Genomic DNA, 21,213 nt, shown 5'->3' on the forward strand with positions numbered 1-21,213 from the left:
TCAGATGATTTCGAAGCATCAACAGATTCACCCCAATTACAACGCCCTACATTTGACATATAGCAACTGACACTACTCAGAATGTTGCAGTCTGAGGGAATGCAAGAATACATCTTTCCATTCTACTAAGAAGCTACAAACAACTTGCTCTTCTATTTTGTGTTCTGCCTTGGTCTACTTTTATCAACATCTACTGTATTCCACAATGACAAAAGGAAGTGCACCAGCGTCTTGCTTTCACAGCACAGGTTTGTGCACATTATCGCTCTTGATGAATCCAAAATAAAGCCACACTCTTCAGGATTTGTAGATCTAATTCCTTCATGGCATTCTCCGTTGATACTCCGAATAGCACCAGATTTTGCTGAGACTTGCTTGAGCAACCCCCCCCTCCCAACTCCACCCCTTCGGGTTCCTGTGGTCTGTGTCACGTCCGTTATTTGTGTTTAGGCTGTGCTAACGTGTTGATTGTGTGTCACTATAGTTGTGTTCTCCTCCTCTTCCTCCCCCCTGTGGGTTAACATGTTGTGACCTACCCCTTGTGTGCCTCTTACCTTATTTCAGTTGTATACACCACAGCAGCAGCAACTACCACTAGCACAAGCACCAATCGCACAAGCACTCTTTCCTCTACCACAGGTAAGGCCACAGTTGCTCCGCTACCCTACCCTTGGTCTTTACGGTGATACAGGATTTGCAGAGTTAAGTCATGTTTTTTTAGGTGGTGCCTAGTGTAAAAAGTTGGACAACCAATGACATGGATTGGCGACTAACATAGCAGAAAAAAAGAAAAAAAAATATTATTTACAGTGGGTTAAATAAACAATTGGTGTTTTCTTATAATTGACATCAATGGGGAAAAATGCTAATTAGCAGAGGATTGGAAAAAACATGTTTCACAAATAACTTAAGGGTTCATTCCGATTACGGTGTCCTACGGTCTGATTAACTCCAACTGATTCCTACAATGTTATGATTATGATCCAAATCACTTTACTCCAGTTACCATGCAATGCGATATTTTTCACTTCGTTTATCATGCGATATGTTTGACATTGCTACAACCCAATACGCTATAATGCAATGCAAAGAATACATACTACCGTGTTTGGTAGGAACAGACAGGTGACTTTTAGTTTTGTGTCACATCTGTGTCTTCTTTTATGACACCTGGCATCTTGAATGGCGAGGAATAGAAGAAGTGGACCACTTTGTGTTCACACCACAGCTTTGCAGCACCAGAGTATCATTGAGTCTTGTACCCCCCTTGTTTCTTCATGAAACCAAAATGAAGCCAAACTCTTCAGGACATGTAGCTTCATGTCTCCATGGCGTTTATCTGTTTACGCTCCTAAAAGTGCCACATTTGGTGGAGACTTGCTTGAGTTTTGAGACCCCCCCCCCCGCGCCCCCCATCCCTTCTTCTGTTCTGTGTCACATCTGTTATTTGTGTTTTAGCTGTGCTACCTTGTTGATTAGTGTGCCCTCCCCTACCCACCACCCTCGTGTGTGTGTGTCTGTTAACATTTTGTGAACGCCCCTGTGTGCCTCTTACCTTATTTCAGTTGCACGCATCACAGCAGCAGCTACCGCCACTAGCACAAGCACTCTTTCCTCTTCCACAGGTAAGGCCACAGTCGCTCGGCATTGTCTGCCTCACTGCGTATAGCTGCAACGCAACAGAGTAGAACTCACTTGAAATGCGCATGCTTAGTATTTTGTAGTGTTGAAGGATTGGTGTCGTATTGAGTAGCAGTAGCAGGAGCACTCTTAATAATAGGACACGCTTTATAATTGCATTGGATTGAACTATTTAGAATCTAGAAATAATTTATATAAGGAGGTTTCATCATCAAGTCCTCAGTAAAAGACAACCCCCCCCAAAAAAACATTTTCTTTCAGAATAACAGCAAAACTCATCTCCACATTCAAAATCTTAGGAAGAGTGATCTTTCGTTTTAGTCAGAAATAGTTTATTTGTATCTTTACACAGCTAGAAAAGTTGTATAGTATGTGAATCAAATTACTAATAGTAGTGGCACCTTCCTTTCTCACTATGCGCACCTTTTTTGGGGGAGTAAGTGGGGGCTGCGTCAAATGGCATTATTTAGGATATTCGGCGGGCCACTGAAAAATGGATGACGGGCTGCAAATGGCCCCCAGGACATAGTTTGGACACCACTGTATTAGACTTTCGATCCTCAAAGTGTGCTATGAGTACCACTTGCGGTACACAGGTTCCTTCTTGAGGTATGTGAAAGACTCACTGACGAAGGACATTCAGTTGTCTTTCACTTTTAAGTTCAATACATTTGCATTGAATCATTCAGAACTGTTAATTTTTAAATATTTCTTTTGGTCCGCTTTTTTTTTTAACTTTATCAAACTTACATGCAATACATTTTAATTAAATCATTATCTATGGAAGTTCAATTTTTCATTGTCCTACTGCTCAAATTGCATAATGTTGCAGTGGTCAACCTTCATATTAAAGAGACTTATATTAGGAATAAAACCTCATTTTGTACGATGTTACTGTATTTTAATGATGGCCATTGCTGTGGTACTTGGAGAGCTAGTTATTCTTTTTTTATTTTTATTTAGATGGTACTTGGTGTAAAAAGTTGGAAAACCACATTGACACACCCACCAGAACCAAAAAACATCCAAAAACACTTGGATGTTATTGCATAGCAACCATGGTTTTATAGTGGTTGGCAAGTCTGCCTCGCAGTTTTAAGATATGGGTTTGAATCTCAACTCTGAGATACACAACTTGATATATGAGGATTGCAATTAGTACAAAGGCATGATGGCACGCAGGAGAAGGCCAGTTTAAAAAACAAAAACAACAAATTGCATGCTTCTAACATGACTGTTAGGAAGCAGCTGATGCTTGAAATGTTCAACCCAAGTCGCCTGACCACCATTAAGGCAACTCTCTGGTGCTTCCTCTCATTAGTTGGGCTAAAGCATTTCTGGCATTTCCAGACCCCTTAGAGGAAAATGTGTTCCGGGTTGCTGTTTCTTGCCAAGTGTCACTTAAATGAAATTACACAGGGGTGTTGTGCTACTGACCGCCATCACACTTTTACGCAGATACTCAGCCCTCAAATCTTTCCCTAATATGGTCATTGTGTTTGAATGTGTGTGTGTGCGCGCCGCGCCTGTGTGGCCCGCTAGGAGGAGTTATTCAATTAACCTTAGACTCCCACTGATAATTGTACTCATGTGGTTTTTCCCAGTCCAAGCCGCAACTGCTATCCCACCAAAGAAAATCAGGAAAGGTTTGTACAGTATGTCACTCTGGTGCTCAAGGGTCCACTCTCCGCTCTGTGTCTCTGGCTCTCCAGACGAATGAACGCCACCATTCCCAGCATGCATCGGCACACTTTACCTCACCTGCACTTCGAAGTGTTCGCAAATCCTTTTTCCTTTCGTGGTTGCCAGGTTTAGACAAAAAAACAAACAATCTATAGACCTTTTTATGATGTTTGTAAACAATAGGCACCAGGGTACGTCCGGGTGGCAGAAAATGAGAAACGCTGATCTGAACTGAAAGACGACCAAAACGTTTTGGATTTACTTAAAAAAGAATATCGAAAATCCACTCGAAAATATAATGGAACCTGTGGGTTGAGCAGGATCGATCCAGTGGATGTTAATACTACTGTAGTTGCAGAGAAGAGATCAGGACTACTTTAGTAGGCTCAATGTTCATGTTTAGCATCGCTGGATTTCTGCACCGCCTGTCAAAATTTATGGAATCAACAGTCTCGGGGTATGTTTATTCAGTTGTTTAAATTTGTAGAAAAAAAAGACAAATCACAGACATGACAACAAGCTAAAGTCATTTCAAATGGCAATTTTAGGGTTTAGGATACATTAAAGAGGCAGATTAACAATAATCTTCATCAATGGGGCTCCAGCAGATCATCTTTGCAGGTTGGAGCTTTGTCATGCTCGATTTTATTTCATTCAATCATGTTGAAGCCATGATTCATGTCAGTTGACTTGGTGCAACAGCTCTCCAAGGTGTGATGACTCATGTTTAGCTGCGGACCAATTGGCAGATCTAATCTGATGCAGGGCTCACTTTTGGGAAATTATAATTTCCAGGGTGATTCCATCATTTTTTCATTCTGCTTGATCAAAAAATGTAACCGTTACTGACGACCATTTTTTTTCATGTTTCACAAAGCCAGAGAGCTGCCATTTGAAATGACTTTATTTTTGTTTGCGAGAGGCTTTTTTTTCTCCCTACAAATTGAAACAACTGAATGAACATCCTCTGAGACTGGTGATTCCATCATTTTTGCGAAGGGTTGTATACTATATATTTATTTTACTCAACTGACCTGTTGAAATGTGAATTGCAGCCACCTCTGCGTCTGCCTTCCAAGCAAGTTACAGTACCTCGCGTAACATCTTTTCGACTGACACAGCAACTAAAATTATCATTCAAACTTGTGACCCTGTCTTGGTTGGTCAAATCGCGGTGCAATCAGTTTTTGCCACCCGGAAGTAGGTGTGACACCATTGTGAAAAGGTCTTTTCAGACACAACGTCCCTCCACGCCGCGGCATGCTGCACAGTCGACCTCATCTCACCCTGCACCTGACCCCAGGCCCCCTCATTTTCCATCATTGCTGACCTTGTTCTTGTGCATCTTCTCCACCAGAGAGCAATGGCGTAATCATTGCAGTCATCATCATCTGCATCCTGCTGCTGGCTATCTTGGGAAGCGTGCTCTACTTCCTCTACAAGAAAGGAAAGATCTGCGGCCGCTCCGGCAAGCAGGACCTGTAAGTGCACATTAAGATTAGTCAACACGGTTTTTGCTTTCTTCTCCAGGGTGAACATCTTTCTTTTGTTAGTTTTTTTTTGTATTTCTGCTGATCTATTTTAAGATTACACATTGCATATTTAAAACCACTTTTTTTTTTTTGCCTTAGGAAAATGCACTTAGCTTAATGCCAACAGACAACGCAAAATGCCATAGACACGTTTATGGCAAGCTTTGATAGTTGCAGTTTTATAGAAGAAACGAATAGTTAAACACAAACGGTGGGGTAATACATGTAGAAAGATAATATAAAAATATTCACGGGTATATATTCTTTAGCCTCTGTGAAAAATTACAAATGTTACAGCATTTTTACAGAGTCACTTTGAGTAGTAGGAGAAGTTACCTTTGTTTCTGTCAGCATGAGTGCACAATACTGCCTCCTGATGGCCAAGGCGGGCACGCCAGAATGGGCAGCACAATGAAGTAGGATTGCAGCAATTAATCATGATGCACAAAATGTTTAAAGAGGTCCTCACTTTTCTTGACGGCATATTTTTTTATCGACCTTTTAGATGTCTTCCTCTTCCAACACATCTGATTGAAATGATCGGGATCATTGTCAGGCTTCTGCAGAGCTTGCTGATGAGCTGATCATTTGAATTAGGCGCGTTGGAGGACGGAAACATCAAGAACATGCAAAATAGCGGCCCTTAAGGACCAGGGTTTGACCCCTGTGGGGTAAACTAAGCATGTGAAAGGTGAATGAGATGACTGGAGCAATTGCAAGTGTGACTCGTGACCGATGTTCCAACTGTCTTTGTACAATATTATAGAGTGCTATTTTGCCTCATTAAAAAAAAAGAAAAAAAAGCATTTTGGGTTCTCGAGTGACTTTTTGTGCAATATTTTGTGCGATGTAGCACCAAAGAGAAATCCAGCAAAGACAACATTGTGGTTGAAATGAAGAGCGACAACACAGAGGACGCGGTCCTCCTCGGCGTCAACGGAGAGAAGCTACTGCGCAGTCCCCAGGTAGACATCCGCCCCACTAAACCCCCACCAAAGACTTCCTGTGCTCCATTGACTCACCATTCCTCTCCATCTTTTTCATCTTTGCTCATGTGTTTCTCCTGTGGAGTAACCAACAGTGAGGAGGAAGCCACTGCTGTGACCCGACAACACTCCCGAGACCCATTGATTGGCTTCCACCGCAGCCTCTTTTTCCTGTCAATCAAAAGCTGTCCGAGACCCCCAAAAATATCACACTGGGTTTGATTACTTCCCTACACATGTTTGTTGGAGGGCAACAATGTTTGAATGAGGCTGTTAGGCTGTCAGTTTTGTATGTTGCTGAATCACCGTTGAGCAGGGACTATTTTTTTAAATTGCCTAACAATCACTGTAGAGCCACGTGAAGAAGTTCTTCCTCCAGTGTACATACTATGCCATCCGTGTATATATTTGCTTATTTAAAGTGTATTCACACTTGATTTTATGAAGAGCAGAGACATCCGTTCTGCAAAAGTCCGTACACTGAAAATCTTTGCGTACACGTCACAGCTTTCCTTCGAGACAATTCAAACATATTGTTGCCTTTTTCGCGCTTCAATCAAAACGTGATCATTTAAATCAGTATCTTTGAATCTGTGTCGCTAACATTTCACAGTTCCACTGTAAATGATATATTTTTGGAAAACTATTATAAATTATTGTCGATTTCACAGCATAGGATTAACATCTTGCCTTAGTTTTTGTTCCTTCACATAATGAGTATTGCACGTGTGTGTGTTCAAGCTTTACAAATGGTAAAATATTATGCCAAAGAGATTACTGATTTCTTTGTGGTCGTCATGCAGTCCTCTTTTGTTTCTCGAATGTGAAACTTTATTTTTGCGATGTGAATATGAAGGCTTACATGGTGACTGGATTAAGTCGTCCTCTCTGTGAGGAACAGTCGGCTTGTGTATTAAATAGTAAATGTGTGTTAAATGAATATTTTTTGATGAATAAGTCAAAATGATACAGAATCTTCCCCGTGGTTTAGACGTGAAGCCTTCTATTCAGTTCGGGTCTTACCCTGTATCTTTAAACAGGGAATTAAAAAAAAAAACAACTAACTAAAATCTTACATTGTTCCCCCCACCTCCCCTCAAGGGGAATATATATATATATATATATGTGGATGGCTCTTTCACTACATTTCCTTGGTTGCCAATAGGGAAAATTCATGTTGAGTGAGTTGATTTTGTTATTTTGTGGTTTATTTTTTATGTGATGGGAGAATAGCTCTCGCAATGATTCGAAATTGTGTTTCCACACCAGTAGGTGGTAATAAAATATTGAGCAGAATGCAGAAGTCTGGAATGGTTGTACTGTAACTACTACCCACAGCCGATGTTAATTTGCACTTCTTAGATCGCAAACTAGTTGGCAGCCAAGTAGTGAACTCCAGGCATGATTGATTCCAATCCATTCATTGTGTGAGTGAGACAATGTGATTGCACTACTGAGCAGGGTAAACAACTCATTCTGTCCACATTAAAAAAAATAAAACATTAAGACAACAAGAGCTGAATGATTTGTTCCAAAATAAATGTGTGCAACACAATTGGCATTTATGCATTGAATTGTGAAAATATTGCATCAATAATATGACTTGCTGTGATTTGATTTGTTCAGATAATGTTTTGTGCCTTGTGGCATTTTGACATCATCCGTGAAGTCCTGGTAAGGAGATCACAATACTGTATATTCCGATTACGACTTGTGCAGTCCTGTTGACGAAAGTTATTTTGTGTCACCAGTCAGTTTCAATTAGTTGGGAAACAATTTTGAGAAAAAAAATCTTTTTCACTGCATTTTTATGTCGATTAAAACTAAAATCGGCATGCTGATTCTAAAATTGCTGTCAGTTTTTATTCTAGCACGTCATGATTTTTCTTCACATTTGACCAGATAAGCCAAATGCCACTGATTAGTTGTACTAAGACTCACCAACTAATTATGACCGTACTTCTCGACAACTACAGGTCAAATTGTTTGTGTTGTCACAATTGAGAGAGTGCGGTAAGAGGTGTGTGCAGCTCCCAGTAGGTTAGTGCAATCAATATCTGAAAACAGAGAGCAGGCATAGTCTGAATTAATAGGATTAGTGCTGGTTATTTAAATCTTGTAATCAGAACATACCGCTGTAAATTCTATTTTGTGCTGTTTTTTTTTTTGGTTCGTTTCCAAAGCTTGTAACTCTTCCCCATCTTAATGTTTTATTTACATACACCCACACTATTTATTTATTTAAAATGGGGATCCTGTAGCTCAGAAACTTGATGTGCGACAGAAAAACTGACATCAGTTTTGGTTTCCGAACCCAAAAATTAAAAAGAAAAAAAAAGGCTGTCAGACCTAAAATTGTTCCCGAATGTTATGTTTGTCCTTTAAACCCCCTTGACACATTAAATGTAAAGGGATGCCTTTTGAAATCATTTTTTAAAAATTCTATTGAATAAAAAATTTCTGAAAAGAGTGATCATTGTTTTAAATGAATTTCTATTACTGTTTGAGCTTTCCATGACAATCCACAGAGCAGGCCGGGTTACAAGTTATTCATGAACTGTAAGGCTGTGGTGTATGCAGTTTGGAAGGCGAGAGCTAACTTGCGCTGTAAATGTTTGTCTAAATTCCAGCCTTTGACCTCAATGAGAGCAAATGTGACCAAAATGGATGAATTGAATTCATGAATCATAATACTTTTGTCAACAGTCATCTAATTAAGCATATTCACATTAGACAAGAATTACCTAGAGCAGAAAAAATCTATAAATTCAGGAGATAAACTAAACACAATGCAATCAGAAAATGTCTCCTGCGTTCAATTTTATTGACAGCACTGTGCAATCTTCCAAATTGATCGGAGGTAAAAACGGGTAAACTCAATGCAGTTTTTTTTAAATGACTGTTGACGAGAATATGCGGAACCACAGCTCCCTCTTGTGGCCCCATCCCCAATAAAGCACTCACGACATTGCTCTTACATGCGCAGAGAAAACAGCCATCCGGGGTGTACTTTCCTTCTATTTTGGAGGGCTAAGAAGAAAGGTAAACGGCAGGTGCTCTTGGATGAAGATCCTGCGGGCCAGAGACACATGAACACAATCTGACTCACACACAGGCACCTACCTACAGTTACTTGCACACACTTTACAGACACACGACTACACGCAAACACCTACACACAATACCCTTCGCCCTACATACTGTAGCTACGTCCGTCCAGATGTCTACACAAAACAAAGCTGCGCGTGCACGCGCACGCACACCTGCATGCATATTGCATAGACACCTGCACTCACCCCAAGCTACAAACAGGCCTGCCCGCCTTCATTTTCTCTCTCTCACAAACACCCACACGCCGACATTCACTCCTACACGCAGAGAGGGCGGCGTGCACAAAGAGGCGCGCCCCCCCCCCCCCCAGCAAAAGGTCTCGGTTAATCTTGATCTCAACACAAATGGCACGGCTTTTGAGAATTATTCAGAGCAATACACAAAACAATGTCTGTAGGGCGGGGGCAGCAACTTAATACAGGAATGTAAAATGACAGCAAACAGCATTCTTGTCTTTTGTATGATTGCAAGCGCCTTTAGAGTGACAGTATCAAAGCACAATTTGGCTGTTACCGTGTGAGTAAATTATTTCACAATGACACACTAATGAAGACCCCATTAAGTCATTACTCACACGCATTCGAGAAGTTGGTCAAGGCAACTAGGAACATAAAATCAGAAATGACGATCGACTGGGCAGCTTAAAGCAGAACAAGCTTATTCAGAATTGTACCAGCATCAGAGACACATTCTTCATATATGGAACTTTTGAGTGCTGCATCAATGTACCTCAAAGCTCATGTGTGTGTTCATTCAGAGTACCTGGACGCTGCTGTCTACAGAGGTCTGCTGACCTTGAAAAATACTGTGCCAGTCAGAATGACGGAAGGAAACTAAAAAAAAAAAAAAAAAAAAAAAGGCAACGTCAGCCGAGTCCAAAAACGTTTTTCCTGAGTTAGTTTTGTGGATAGGCCCTACTGCTGCTGATTTTCAACAAAGTCGCAAGCCTACTACTTGTTACATCCTCAGCTCTTCCCTTGCTATGGGGTGTAACCCTGGAGCTTAAAGCCCAATTCCGTGTTGCATTTTGCTAACTGTTGCGATAATGACCTGATGGAAACGACCCCTCCCAAAAGAGAGAGAGAGCAAGAGAGAGCGAGTTTAAACAGTGCAGAGTGGACAGCTCTCAAGCTGCTTGTACGTTCAAGTTTGCTACATTAGCAACTGCAGAAACATGGCGATACTGTCACTTTAAAGGACGATGACAGATTAAAGAATATTAAAAATGTACATTTAAGGCTTAATTTGTTGAACACTATTGTAATATTAGCAGCAGTGAAGCACTTCTGAATTAATTACAACAATATTTAAGATCACATTACAATAATATATTACCAAAAAGAAAACAATGACAATATTTTTCTTTGTAATCATAACACCGCACTGAGCTGGAGCCCGGAACCTGAACCAGCCAGACGATGATGATGTCAGACAAAAAAAAAAAAAAAAAAAAGTCAGCCGCCTCAGATCCCAGAACACGAGCTCGTCTGGTACTGCGCGGTGGCCAATTTAAAAACATACACATTCATTTCAGGCGCACGCATGCACGCACACGCAAGTCTGGAATAGCACCAGGAGTTTTTCTCTCTCTGGGCTCAAGGGCGGCTAGAGCGATAAATAGAGAGCTGATATAGAATTTATAAATATATATTTTAGAACACCAAATAAAATCCTTGGCGGGTCTTAACTGGGGGCTACACAGATTTCTGACGGGGCAAAAGGCCGTCCTAGCCCCGGTGTAGCGCCACCCCTGCGTCCTGTCCTCAAATTAAGCAACATTGGCTGGAATCAACAACATGATAAATTTTAGTACCAAAGCCATGTTGTTCAAAGAAATAAGAGCTCTGTGGCATTTACCTCGACAGCCGGAATTCCACGTTGATGCATATTTATAGAATATTTAGTTAACGTGTATGTTTAAGGTTGAAATGACAGAAGAAAGTGGCCAAAGACTTCGAAGTGAAGACACAGAGAACTTAATTTTCATTTTACATTTTGAATTGAGTCATACCTGTGAAGGTTTGAAACAAACTAATTTGAGGCATTCAAAAAGATCCTGGTAACAGCAATTAGCTAATTCTAGATCAGGGGTGTCCAACTCTTTGTCACATTGTCGTTACAGATTCCCTTAGAGGGCCATTCTGACTGTGAAACCATATATAGTCAATGTTTTATCACCTCCTCATACTATTACATAATGGTACACGACCAACAAATTATTGGATAACTAGGATTGAAATCAGTCGACAAAAATAATAGATATGACATTGTTGTTCAAGTTACTGTGGTAACAGGTTTGGTGACAAGAAAATGCTTGTATTACCTCACCGCGATTTATTACAAAAGACATTTTCAAATTATGGTCCAGATTTGAGCAAGCATCATGGAAACTGAAGTACTTGATTTGATTTTGAAGTCCACATGAAATGATGTGGCCGGCCAGATTTGGGCGTCGGGCCATGAGTTTGACCCCCGTTGTCAGGATCATTGCAATTACCGGGATCTTGGGCTCCCTTAGGAGGTACGCAAGTAAAACACCAAGTACACTTCAATTGTATTTAACTTAAGTTCAATATACCTGCATTTCATTTTCTAACTTCCTTCTGTCATTTTCATTCCCCCCCCCCCCCAAAACAATCACAAATTAAATTTGGTCATGGTATGTAAAAGATTTGGAGTAACTATTCACACTCAAACATGCATACTAAGCACGCACGCACGTACGCACAAACTAGTGGTGCCATTCTGAGTCATCTTCAAGTCAACCCTCGAATCGCTGTTTTGACAAGAGGCACACTTGGCGCTTCACCAAGAGCGACCCTCAAAGGGGACATCGTTTCACATACTGACTTGTATATATTACACACATTTAATATACATTTAACCATATATTAAACTTTCATATAGACATACATTTTCTTCGTGAGGTCTTGGTTACATTTTTGGCGAGGCTTCCGAAAGGCGTCCTGTTTTGGACTTCGCGAATCGGGCCTGGCCAGATGCTCTTGTCGCAGTTTGAGAAGGCTGCGAGCGCCAGCCAAATTCAAAATTCCACAACGGGCCGGAATAGGGCGGGGGTGTCTACAGCACCATAGAGGGTCACGCTGCAGGCAACGAGCCGTGCTGACCTTCAAAAAAATAAAATAAAAAGATCAAGCCGAGCCAGGGCAAGAAGGCCAAGTGCGCTATGTGAAAATGTGCGCCGTGGAGGGAATCGAGACGAACTCTCTCAGAATGTTCTTGGCCATCTCGATATTGTTCTGTGCAATCAGCAGTGCTTTCTGGATGTCCTGGTACGAATACCCCTGACTCATGAGATGCTCGACCTCGCTGCTAATCTGAGGGTTGACGTCTCCTCCAGATGCCCCGCAACTGGGAGGGCCAGGGACTGGCGGGACGGGGCTGGGTCGACGCTCTGAATTGATGCGTCTTGGGAGAGGCTTGGGAGGTCTCTCTGGGGCTTCCGCGGACTCTGACATGCCTGAAGGAACAAGATAGAGACAGCGAAGCTGAGTACTCTCAGACAAAACAATTAAGATTTTTAGCCAAGGAAACGGCATCAAACGTGACAGAAGTGGACAGTTGCAAAGGGATTCAAAAATTAGATGAGAACATTTCTTGCTGAACAGCGCACATTGCAAGTTTACAACGAAGCAAGAGTAGCAAAAAGCTAAGTAGGTACAGTCAAACCTCGCTTTTCGAACGTCTCTGTTCTCGACCAAAAATTTCGAGTTTTTTCTGCCTCGGATGATGACCAAATTTCAGTTCTCGAACAAACTGAGCGCACTTGAATGCGTCACTTGACTCCTCTCGCCTTCCTTATACGAGGAAGTGACGCTTCCTCGGGTAGACGAGGAAGTGACGCTTCCTCATGGAGCGTTCCATTGTGAAGACGTGTTGAATGAACGTTTTTTTTTTTTTTAAAAGAGCGTGGTTTCGGTTTTCGAACAAATCTGTTTTCGAACAGCCTTCTGGAACGGATTATGGTCGAATACCGAGGTATGACTGTATTTTACTGCAGTTGAGCCCAAGAAAACCTCTCCCCCTCTCCCTCCCTTGTGGTTTCTTTCTGACTTTCGGGTTGAGTGAACGCTGGCGCGTTTTGGCTGCCGCTGCTCAACCCGTATTGTTTTGTGTTTTTTGTTATTGTAAAGTGTCCTTGGGTGTCTTGAAAGGCGCTTATAAATAAAATCTATTATTATTATTATTATTATTTATAAACAGGTGCAATTATACAGAAATAAGATAAGAAAGATAAGAAAACCTTTATTAGTCTCGCAATGGAGAAATTCCCGATTCACAACAGCAAAGTTATGAGAGGAAGAAGTAGAACAACAAAATATAGGAGCTGCTGGAAGGCAGCCACTCACGCGGCGCCATTTTGAAGTCAAAATAACAAAAATAACACAACACAACACATAGGACACAGATGAGAAATGATAAAGAAAAATAAGACATCTACCAAAAGCTACGAGGTTATTATAGTTAATGAAAACAAACAAGAGAAGTGAAAGTTAAATTGAAAATATATGTATATTTAATGAAATAAAATATCAAAATTGCTCGGACTACAAATCGTTAGCTCGCCATTTCCTCACATTTTTGTGATGACTTTGAGGCCATGTGAGCCACCACTAACATGTGTATCATAAACATTTGCTGAATTCTGTGCCTGCGGTTTTCAGTTTTTGCAATTGACAACTGAATTTTCTCTGACGTGCTCTCGGCAAAAGAAAAACTCCCTTACTCATAGATGACAATGAGTCAAATGCATTCCCGACAGGACTACGTAAGTAAACTCAAGAACGCTTACAAGCTACTGCCGAGGATGAGCTCGACGAGGAGGATGAAGTTGATGAGGAGGACCCTCCCAGTTCCGAAAAGGTCCGCCGGGTTGGGGGCATCGGCAATCGTGGGTGAGGGAAATCATATCCGTTATCCTCATCCTCCCTGTCCTCTGCTGTGTGCTCCCTGGGGCCGTTGGTCATGGGCAGAGGGGGGAGTTCTGAATAATCTGGATCAGTGGAGACGGGAAGAATGCATCAGAATACAATAGAGGTGATTTAATTGTGTTTATTTTTGTAGCATAAGAACCTGGATCACTGGCTTCCTGCGACCTAGCCTGGATGTTGTACATGGCCTCATACATTGGAAGGCCGTCCTCCAGTTCCGTTAGTGTCGGCCTGCGAAAAGAAACCGTCATATCTGAGCAACGTTGCCACAATAAAGCATGCATCCTCATCACCACGAGTTGCCGTGATGTACCGTGGGTTGAAAGCAATGGTTTGAGCCTGCGCCTGAATAGCAACGACAGACTTGGGTTGCGAGGACCTCGACACCGGGGGGCTCTCTCCCATAGGTGGCGTCGCGACGGCGGGCAGGATGGGCCGAGAGGAGGGGATCATGTACTCCGACTCCTCCTCACTGTCACGGGACTCCTCGCCTGTCGCTGACCTCACAGCTGAAGAGGATCTGGGCGATAACAACATGCATGTTGTCATAATTAAAATGTTGCTACTCAAGACAAACCCAAACAAAAAATAAGCCTTGCACCCCCCCCCCCCCACCACAAAAAAAGAGGTACCACTGTATTACCAGAAATGCGATCCATCATTATTATTTTTTAATCCAAATGATCATTTTTCAATCATTTATCCAATTGACCATACTGTATTTGTCATATGGATGATAATCTGTCAATGACACAGCTGACATCAACAACCATTCACGTTTATGACTATCAATTCACCCAAAACATTTTTAGACTGCCAAATGAAATCTAACCCAGAAGCGTCTTACCGTGAGACAAAAATGCAAACTACCGTTTCACTGTGCTCCTCACTAATTTGATCATCTTACATTCTGAAAGAAAGCAATGTTAATAGATACCTGCTTGCCAGTGCGTAGATGGCATTGGCAGAAGATGATGGTTTGACTTTGGGGTTGTTATAATCGTGTCCAACCACTGAGACAAAGTTCTGAATTGGAAATAGAAGAATCTCAGAAACACGAACAAAAACAAAGTGCAGTGAGTCAAAACAAATGGTAACGTTCACATGGTTAGGGCTACGGCTTAGAGATGGGAGAATGAAGCTTCAAATTTGCTTCGCCACCGTTTGCTGCCACGAACAACTTTAAAAGCCTACTAAGCCGTTGATGTCCATTTCTTCTTTGGTAAGCTAAGGTTTATTTTGAAGTTGGCCGCCTCACATAAATGGCTACTCGAGGCAGGGCATTACTTTTTAATCGAGGTACTCTAATTACTCAAGCACTCGTTTCACTCATAAATGCAACACAAGTGTGCATCTATCAGTCAACTCTGCATGATATGTTCAAATTACAAGACAGTCCGAAAGTGTGGGTGTGGTATTCTGTGTTTGTGCTCACCAGCTGGTGGTCCAAACTGAGAGAGTTATTGTTCTTCTGCGGGTCTGTGCGTGTGTCTAGAGCAGAGGGCAACGCCAAAGGGAGGGAGTGTCGGTTGGAGAGCTCCCTGACACCCGCACGCATGTCCACACCCAGAACGGAGACTTGACTGGATGAGGATGAAGACGAGGATGTCGGGGCTTTGGGAACAGGCCGGGAGTTCCAGTCAGTGGGCGGTCGGAATGGGGGTGCTGGAGGCAGTTTATCTCTGGGAGCCTCACCGGGCGTGCAGGGAAGGGGCCGTCTCGGCAAGCGCCCCTCTGAGGACGAGGCGGATGCGTGGGGGCGGTCTGGAGGCGGTGGAGGTGGGAGATCCCTCAGCGCTGGTGGGAGAGGAAGGGGCTTGTCTTTGTGATGAGACGCTGCCTGGAGAGGACAGTGACATCGAAATACCTCACGGGGGCTGCTTGTTGTTCTGATGTAATAATACAAACAGTATGAGCTGGATGAATACAACGCCTGCCCTCATTTTCTCATTCATAGATAAGATGAATGCACTTAAAGGGTACCTCTGGTTGTCAGATGAAAATATAAATTTGGTTTATCAAGAACAACCACATCCAAACGAATGTTGATTCCACAGGTTGTATGAAAGCAAGCTTATCACAGGCTTTGGGGACCGATCTGTGCAAGACACCATGGCAGATAAAACACTCAGACATTCTTGCCCCTTGGCCTGCTGGAAGCGGAGCCATGATGTGACCGTTGTTCAAAAGTGAACCTTGATCGCTATTTGCTGTCGCAGGGAGTACCTGCTCGCACAGGATTTTGGACTATGAAAAAGCGGTCATGGAGAAATGCAAAGCATATGTAGATGTCTTAATAACAAGGATAAGCACTACTTTTGCATGCCTAAACCTGTTCATCCAGAAGATAAATGGGTCGTGAAATGTTGGCTGCATAACTCGTATCACTCAATAGCACTTTCTGGGTGGCCCAATAAACAATGCGACGCCTCATGTGGCGTCTTGCATTAAAATGAACCAGGGGGGATTGCAGGCGTGCTGTTTTGAAGAATACAAGACTACACAAGGAGGGCAACATAAGATATTAAACAGACTTGACAACACGGCTCCATTTCCCCATCAATACCTCGGATTGGGCCGTCGTAGGTACACTTTTAAGAGTACTGTGCGAAACAATGTGTTATTATTGTAAATCCGATTTTCTTGATATTTCTTGTGATTTCATTTCTGTATATTAAAAAAAATCATTTTATAATACAGTACATATAAAATATTTATAACCAGAGACATTTTCAGCATTCAACAGATTTAAATTATGGCTTGATGAACATGTACAGAGTGGAATAATTACATAGTAAGCCTTAATTAGGAGGTTATTAGCCTTAGCCTTAATGAGCAAGTTAGGGTGGCTTACTGCAAACGTCGAAAATAGTGTAAGCTGTGCGTTGCTGTGTGGTCAAACTATACCACGCAGCAACAGAATGCGCCCACTTCCTCTTAACAACACCGTAGTCATTGGTTGACTCAGAGCTGTGAAAATAGTCATCCGACAGCACAATATGGGCCATTTCCTGAAAGCTTATTATCTGTACGAGCCATATTTAGAAGTGTCACTGGTACAAACCAGTCCCTCTGCAAGTCGACTGCCTTGATTAAGCAAAACGAATAGATGAACAAAATGGGAGAAAGTTTGTGAATGTTCTGAACTCCTTCTCCACGCCTGCACTGTATGGAGCACAACAATGTGAACCGGAGAAGGTACTCGAGCATGAATGTAGCATACCTAGCCAAAGCTGACATCATGTTAATAATTAATAATAGTTCATCGTCATCAAAAGAAAAGTTCATTCCTATATCATTGTCATGATTTACTGACCTTTGCAGTGACTCCAGGACTGGAGGCACCGGGTGGGTTAGGGGGTCGGTGTGGAAGCAAGTCTAGTCTGGGCGGCACGGGTGGAAGGGATGACTGAGGAGTCACGGACATGGGGGACGGGGGACGCTCCACCTGCATCACGCACACAAAACAACTTTAATGACACCATCAGTAAAACAAGTAAAGTTTACTCAAACTGACTAAACTACACGACTTCGTCAAACCGGATGACATACCCGAAAAGTAATTTTTCTAACTATTCTTCCTAATTAATCATGGCTATGTGGATGTCAACAGACATTAAATAACTGCTTCATTAGAGGGAGAATAAATGAATGAAATGTATTGGGGGAAAATGTTATATATATACACACACACATATACTGTATATATCTCAACTTTTTTTTAAACTAAGCTACCTTTGTACAAGCAAGTTTGCTCATCATGAGGTGGGGGTCTTCAAGTCTGTCATCATCATCGTCGTCGTAGCTAGGCGACGGAGCGCCCTCTGCCCCAAATAGGCCCCTGCAAGAGCTCCCGCCGTTGTCCTTGGGGTCAAATGGATCCACAACAATATGCTCGGTACCTTTAATCTCGCAGCGACAGAATGGACAGCCTGTGCCTTGACCCTCGGATTCCTGCAATAGTGGACAGGGATAAAGAATGTGCAACCCCCCCATGCGTCGCCTCCCCAAAAGACAACAAAGCCACAACAGTCTCCTCTACTACCTGCCACGCAGTGAGACAGGAGGTGCACATTAGATGACCACAGGGCTCAATCTTCACGTCCTTGTCATTCTCAGCACAGATTTTGCACAGCTGGAAGGTGGAGCCCATCTCACAGTAGAGTTCATATTGCTCCTGGAGGAGGAGAGAAAAGGGAGTCATGAGCCCTCAGGGGCAAGTACTCACCATCACTTTGCTGTAAAGGACTGATGGGGCTTTTCCCACCACGCTTTAGAGTGGAGTCAGTCTAATAAAGGGGAAATTTCATTTGACGCCAAGTCATTGAACAAAGAAAGCTATTTACTTTGAACTCACCTCCCAGTCAGTATTTTAGGTACAATAATGTTATATGTTCTAGTCTGCAAGTAGAGTGTTTTATTCCCTCTACTCTATCTTTGGCTGGTGTTCAAAAGAGACTCCTGGTTATTGACTATGACCTATTCAATGTGTGTCTTAACTTTCAAACATGTTTTTAAAATTTTTATTTATGAGTCAAGCATTCATTTACAATTCGTAATATCAAGAAGCATGCTGCTCTGACCTGCGTAACTTTAATGTGGTCTTGAGGCGAAGGCTCACAAAGTCCTGTCAAGTCTGGATTTTGGGGCCGGCCATCAGGGAATAAATAGCTGGAAGCGTAGAGGCACAAAGGTGATTGGTAATATGAGGTGTGTCAGAGACATTCCAGGACTGGTGTCACAATGGATAGCTTTGAAAACCAAACTACAACTACTTCAATGTGGGACAGAAAAATAACCTGCACATCTACGTTGTGGGGCATTCTCGTGGCAGGACATTTCGGGACTGCTTCACCATGACGATGTGCCTGCTTTCAACTCCCTGAGCATCTGACGGTTCCAGGCCGAGAAGAATGGCGCAGCGCCGGAGCAACTCTCTACTCCAGGCATATCCAGCTACGGTCCTTGATGACCGTTTTCCTACGCTAACACACCTGACTCAAATATATCAGCTCATCAGCAAGCCCTAAAGAAACCTGATAACGATCCTTGCTTTGCAGTAGGGAGACATATTAAAACAGGCAGGACAGCAGCCCTCGAGTACCGAGTTTAGACATCCCGAACCTACTCGCACGAACTGGCTCTGTGTGATTTGCTTGCCACGTCCTGCTTGAACGACTCTCAGAGAAGGCTGGGAAAGTGCATGAGACTCCAGGGGGATTACTTCAAAGCGGGAGAACTGTAGTGAGATGGGACTCTCGCCAAAGATGTAGAATTTTAAATGACGGATGTACAGGAACAGTACCATGCAAAAGTCTTGTGTGTTAAATAACTAGAATGTTACAGAGAACACACCAAAACCAAACTGTTAACAGTTTTTCCTCATCTGTTTGTTAGTCAGCAAGCTACTTTGTGTGTCATGCAGGATCATGACTGCTGTGAAATAGGTCATGAGTCAGCTAAAGGCGGCGCAGGACTTGCATGACACTGTACTGTAAGTATGCCAAACTGAATACTTCTGGACTTACAATCCTTCCCTGAAGCCATCTATGAGGGCCTGGAAGAGAGGTTTATTATGAGGAATGGTCTGGAGAATGTTTCCATCCGCCGTCACGTAGCCGATGGCCCACTGGCCCAGCCGGGTGCAGCTCAGTCGGAAGATGTAACTGAAGAGACGTCAATAAGGGGGAAAAAAACAAAAAAAAAAAACCCAAAAAGATGACGTGCTGAAGCAGCGGGATAAATTCACACTGTTTTAAATAATGAGAACATTTGGAGTGCAAACAGACGCCGCAATGATGTAATATGACATCACATCATCAATTGGCGTATATAGCAGCTTGTCAAGTGATACACTGTTTCTTCCGTGTGGTGTGCTATGAGGTATTCTAATGAATGGACTATAAATTAATGTGTCATGGTGTTCGCACTGACTAACTAACACTATAATGTAAATGTCACGCCACTCAGGCTGGCCAAAGTGGAGACATCGTCTTTCAGTGCACAATCAAGCTATTCATGTACCAGCACTACACACTGCATTGCAGCCAGCTCTGCATAAGCCTGAAACCATCATGATGAATTGAATTAGGTGTGTTGGGAGTCGGGAGAGCTCTAAAAATGGCAGGATATGGCTCTCGAGGAACCGGCGTTCCCCAACTCCTGCTCTAAATTGTCCTGGGGTGTGATTGTGAGCGCCAACGGTTGTTTGTCTATGTGTGCCTGATTGGGTGGCAACCATATCCAGTCTTATTGACAACAATTATGGTACAAAAATGATCGCCTTGTCTTACCTGCCAGGTTTGTGAATGAATTTCTGCAGTCGTGCTTTGACCTCGTCGTAAGTGAGGAAGGCCATGTAACCTGGGTGTGTGACTGCCAAGCTGTTCCAGTTCCGTAAAAGGGATGACCAAGGCTTATGAGAGAGAAAATGTGGCAAGTCAGTGGACAGTGCCTACTGCCCACAACAAAAAGCAGCTTTGAAGTAAGACCAAAGTACTTCATGTTAGCCATTAGATGTACCCGCGTCACAGTGACATCAATCAACAAGTAAAACCAAACAGGCGGGATTTGTAAGAAGTGAAACGGCACATAGCTAATTTTCAAGCCATCTGTGAGGGTTGACGTAAAAGTGCAGGACAGCACAAACTTCAAAAGTGGTTCTATTTCTTTTACCAAGAGCACAGCAATGAAAAAGATGAGAAACATCTACGTGTAGTGCAGTAGTGACAAGACTGTTCAACAATGAGCCTCATTATATTTCCTGTGGCTTCCTTTTCCCTGGGAAAGCACTGGTGTTATGGTTGCACAGATCAAAATACACAGACGCCACATTTTAATGTGCATTTGACTAGTGCCCTTGTGACAAAAAAAAAAAAATGTAGAAGCAAGAGTCATGTCTAAATGTCATCCAATCTGCTCAGTACTTGTCTGGTAACGGGAAGGATAGCTTTCAGGGTGCAAATGGAAAGGTGAATGACCTTGAGAAAGAGCGTACAATAAAACCTAGAACAAATATGCATATTATTCAAAGTCTTCAACAAGGTGACCAGAGTTGAACTACCTGGAAAAGCCTGGTGAAAATGTCAAATTCAAACACGGAGATGTAGTCATTGCATGTGAGGTCGATGGTGGACTTGAGGGCCATGGCCTCCAGGCCAGAACTGATTGGATGGAGTTCATGAAGAGACTGACGGAACACCTTCCAAGGCACGATGGTCCTTGGGCATCCAAAAAACAAACAAACAAACAACAACCAAAAAAAGAATAAAATGAAGATTAATTAGCATCTTAGCTATACTGTACTAC

At 42.5% G+C, this 21,213-nt stretch overlaps 2 protein-coding genes across 8 annotated transcripts in view; one reads left to right on the forward strand and one right to left on the reverse strand.

Moving 5' to 3' along the window:
- Positions 1-8,315, forward strand: part of mcamb (melanoma cell adhesion molecule b) — a 34,747-nt gene extending 26,432 nt beyond the window's left edge. The window contains exons 13-18 of one of the 6 annotated variants that reach the window (XM_086124902.1): positions 565-639; positions 1,566-1,625; positions 3,246-3,287; positions 4,682-4,805; positions 5,710-5,821; positions 5,928-8,315. In XM_086124902.1, coding sequence (XP_085981028.1) covers positions 565-639; positions 1,566-1,625; positions 3,246-3,287; positions 4,682-4,805; positions 5,710-5,821; positions 5,928-5,930 — 416 coding nt within the window. In that variant the 3' untranslated portion in view covers positions 5,931-8,315. The remainder of the gene's footprint in view (positions 1-564; positions 640-1,565; positions 1,626-3,245; positions 3,288-4,681; positions 4,806-5,709; positions 5,822-5,927) is intronic. The other 5 variants (XM_086124901.1, XM_086124903.1, XM_086124904.1 and 2 more) reach the window with 5 other exon arrangements.
- A 327-nt stretch (positions 8,316-8,642) lies between these two features.
- Positions 8,643-21,213, reverse strand: part of cbl (Cbl proto-oncogene) — a 29,341-nt gene continuing 16,770 nt past the window's right edge. The window contains exons 4-17 of one of the 2 annotated variants that reach the window (XM_086124900.1): positions 20,969-21,125; positions 20,199-20,320; positions 19,434-19,571; positions 18,489-18,576; positions 17,951-18,082; positions 17,641-17,859; positions 17,222-17,353; positions 15,601-15,745; positions 15,341-15,519; positions 14,843-14,931; positions 14,219-14,425; positions 14,048-14,136; positions 13,767-13,967; positions 8,643-12,434 (exon numbers count right to left, since the gene is read on the reverse strand). In XM_086124900.1, the coding sequence (XP_085981026.1) occupies positions 12,139-12,434; positions 13,767-13,967; positions 14,048-14,136; positions 14,219-14,425; positions 14,843-14,931; positions 15,341-15,519; positions 15,601-15,745; positions 17,222-17,353; positions 17,641-17,859; positions 17,951-18,082; positions 18,489-18,576; positions 19,434-19,571; positions 20,199-20,320; positions 20,969-21,125 (2,194 nt within the window). In that variant the 3' untranslated portion in view covers positions 8,643-12,138. Of the gene's footprint in view, positions 12,435-13,766; positions 13,968-14,047; positions 14,137-14,218; positions 14,426-14,842; positions 14,932-15,340; positions 15,746-17,221; positions 17,354-17,640; positions 17,860-17,950; positions 18,083-18,488; positions 18,577-19,433; positions 19,572-20,198; positions 20,321-20,968; positions 21,126-21,213 lie in introns of both variants that reach the window. The other variant, XM_086124899.1, reaches the window with a different exon arrangement.

The sequence above is a fragment of the Hippocampus guttulatus genome, chromosome 12 (assembly GCF_054856545.1).
Source record: "Hippocampus guttulatus isolate MCC_2025c chromosome 12, RoL_Hgut_1.0, whole genome shotgun sequence".
Classification (NCBI taxonomy): Eukaryota; Metazoa; Chordata; class Actinopteri; order Syngnathiformes; family Syngnathidae; genus Hippocampus; species Hippocampus guttulatus.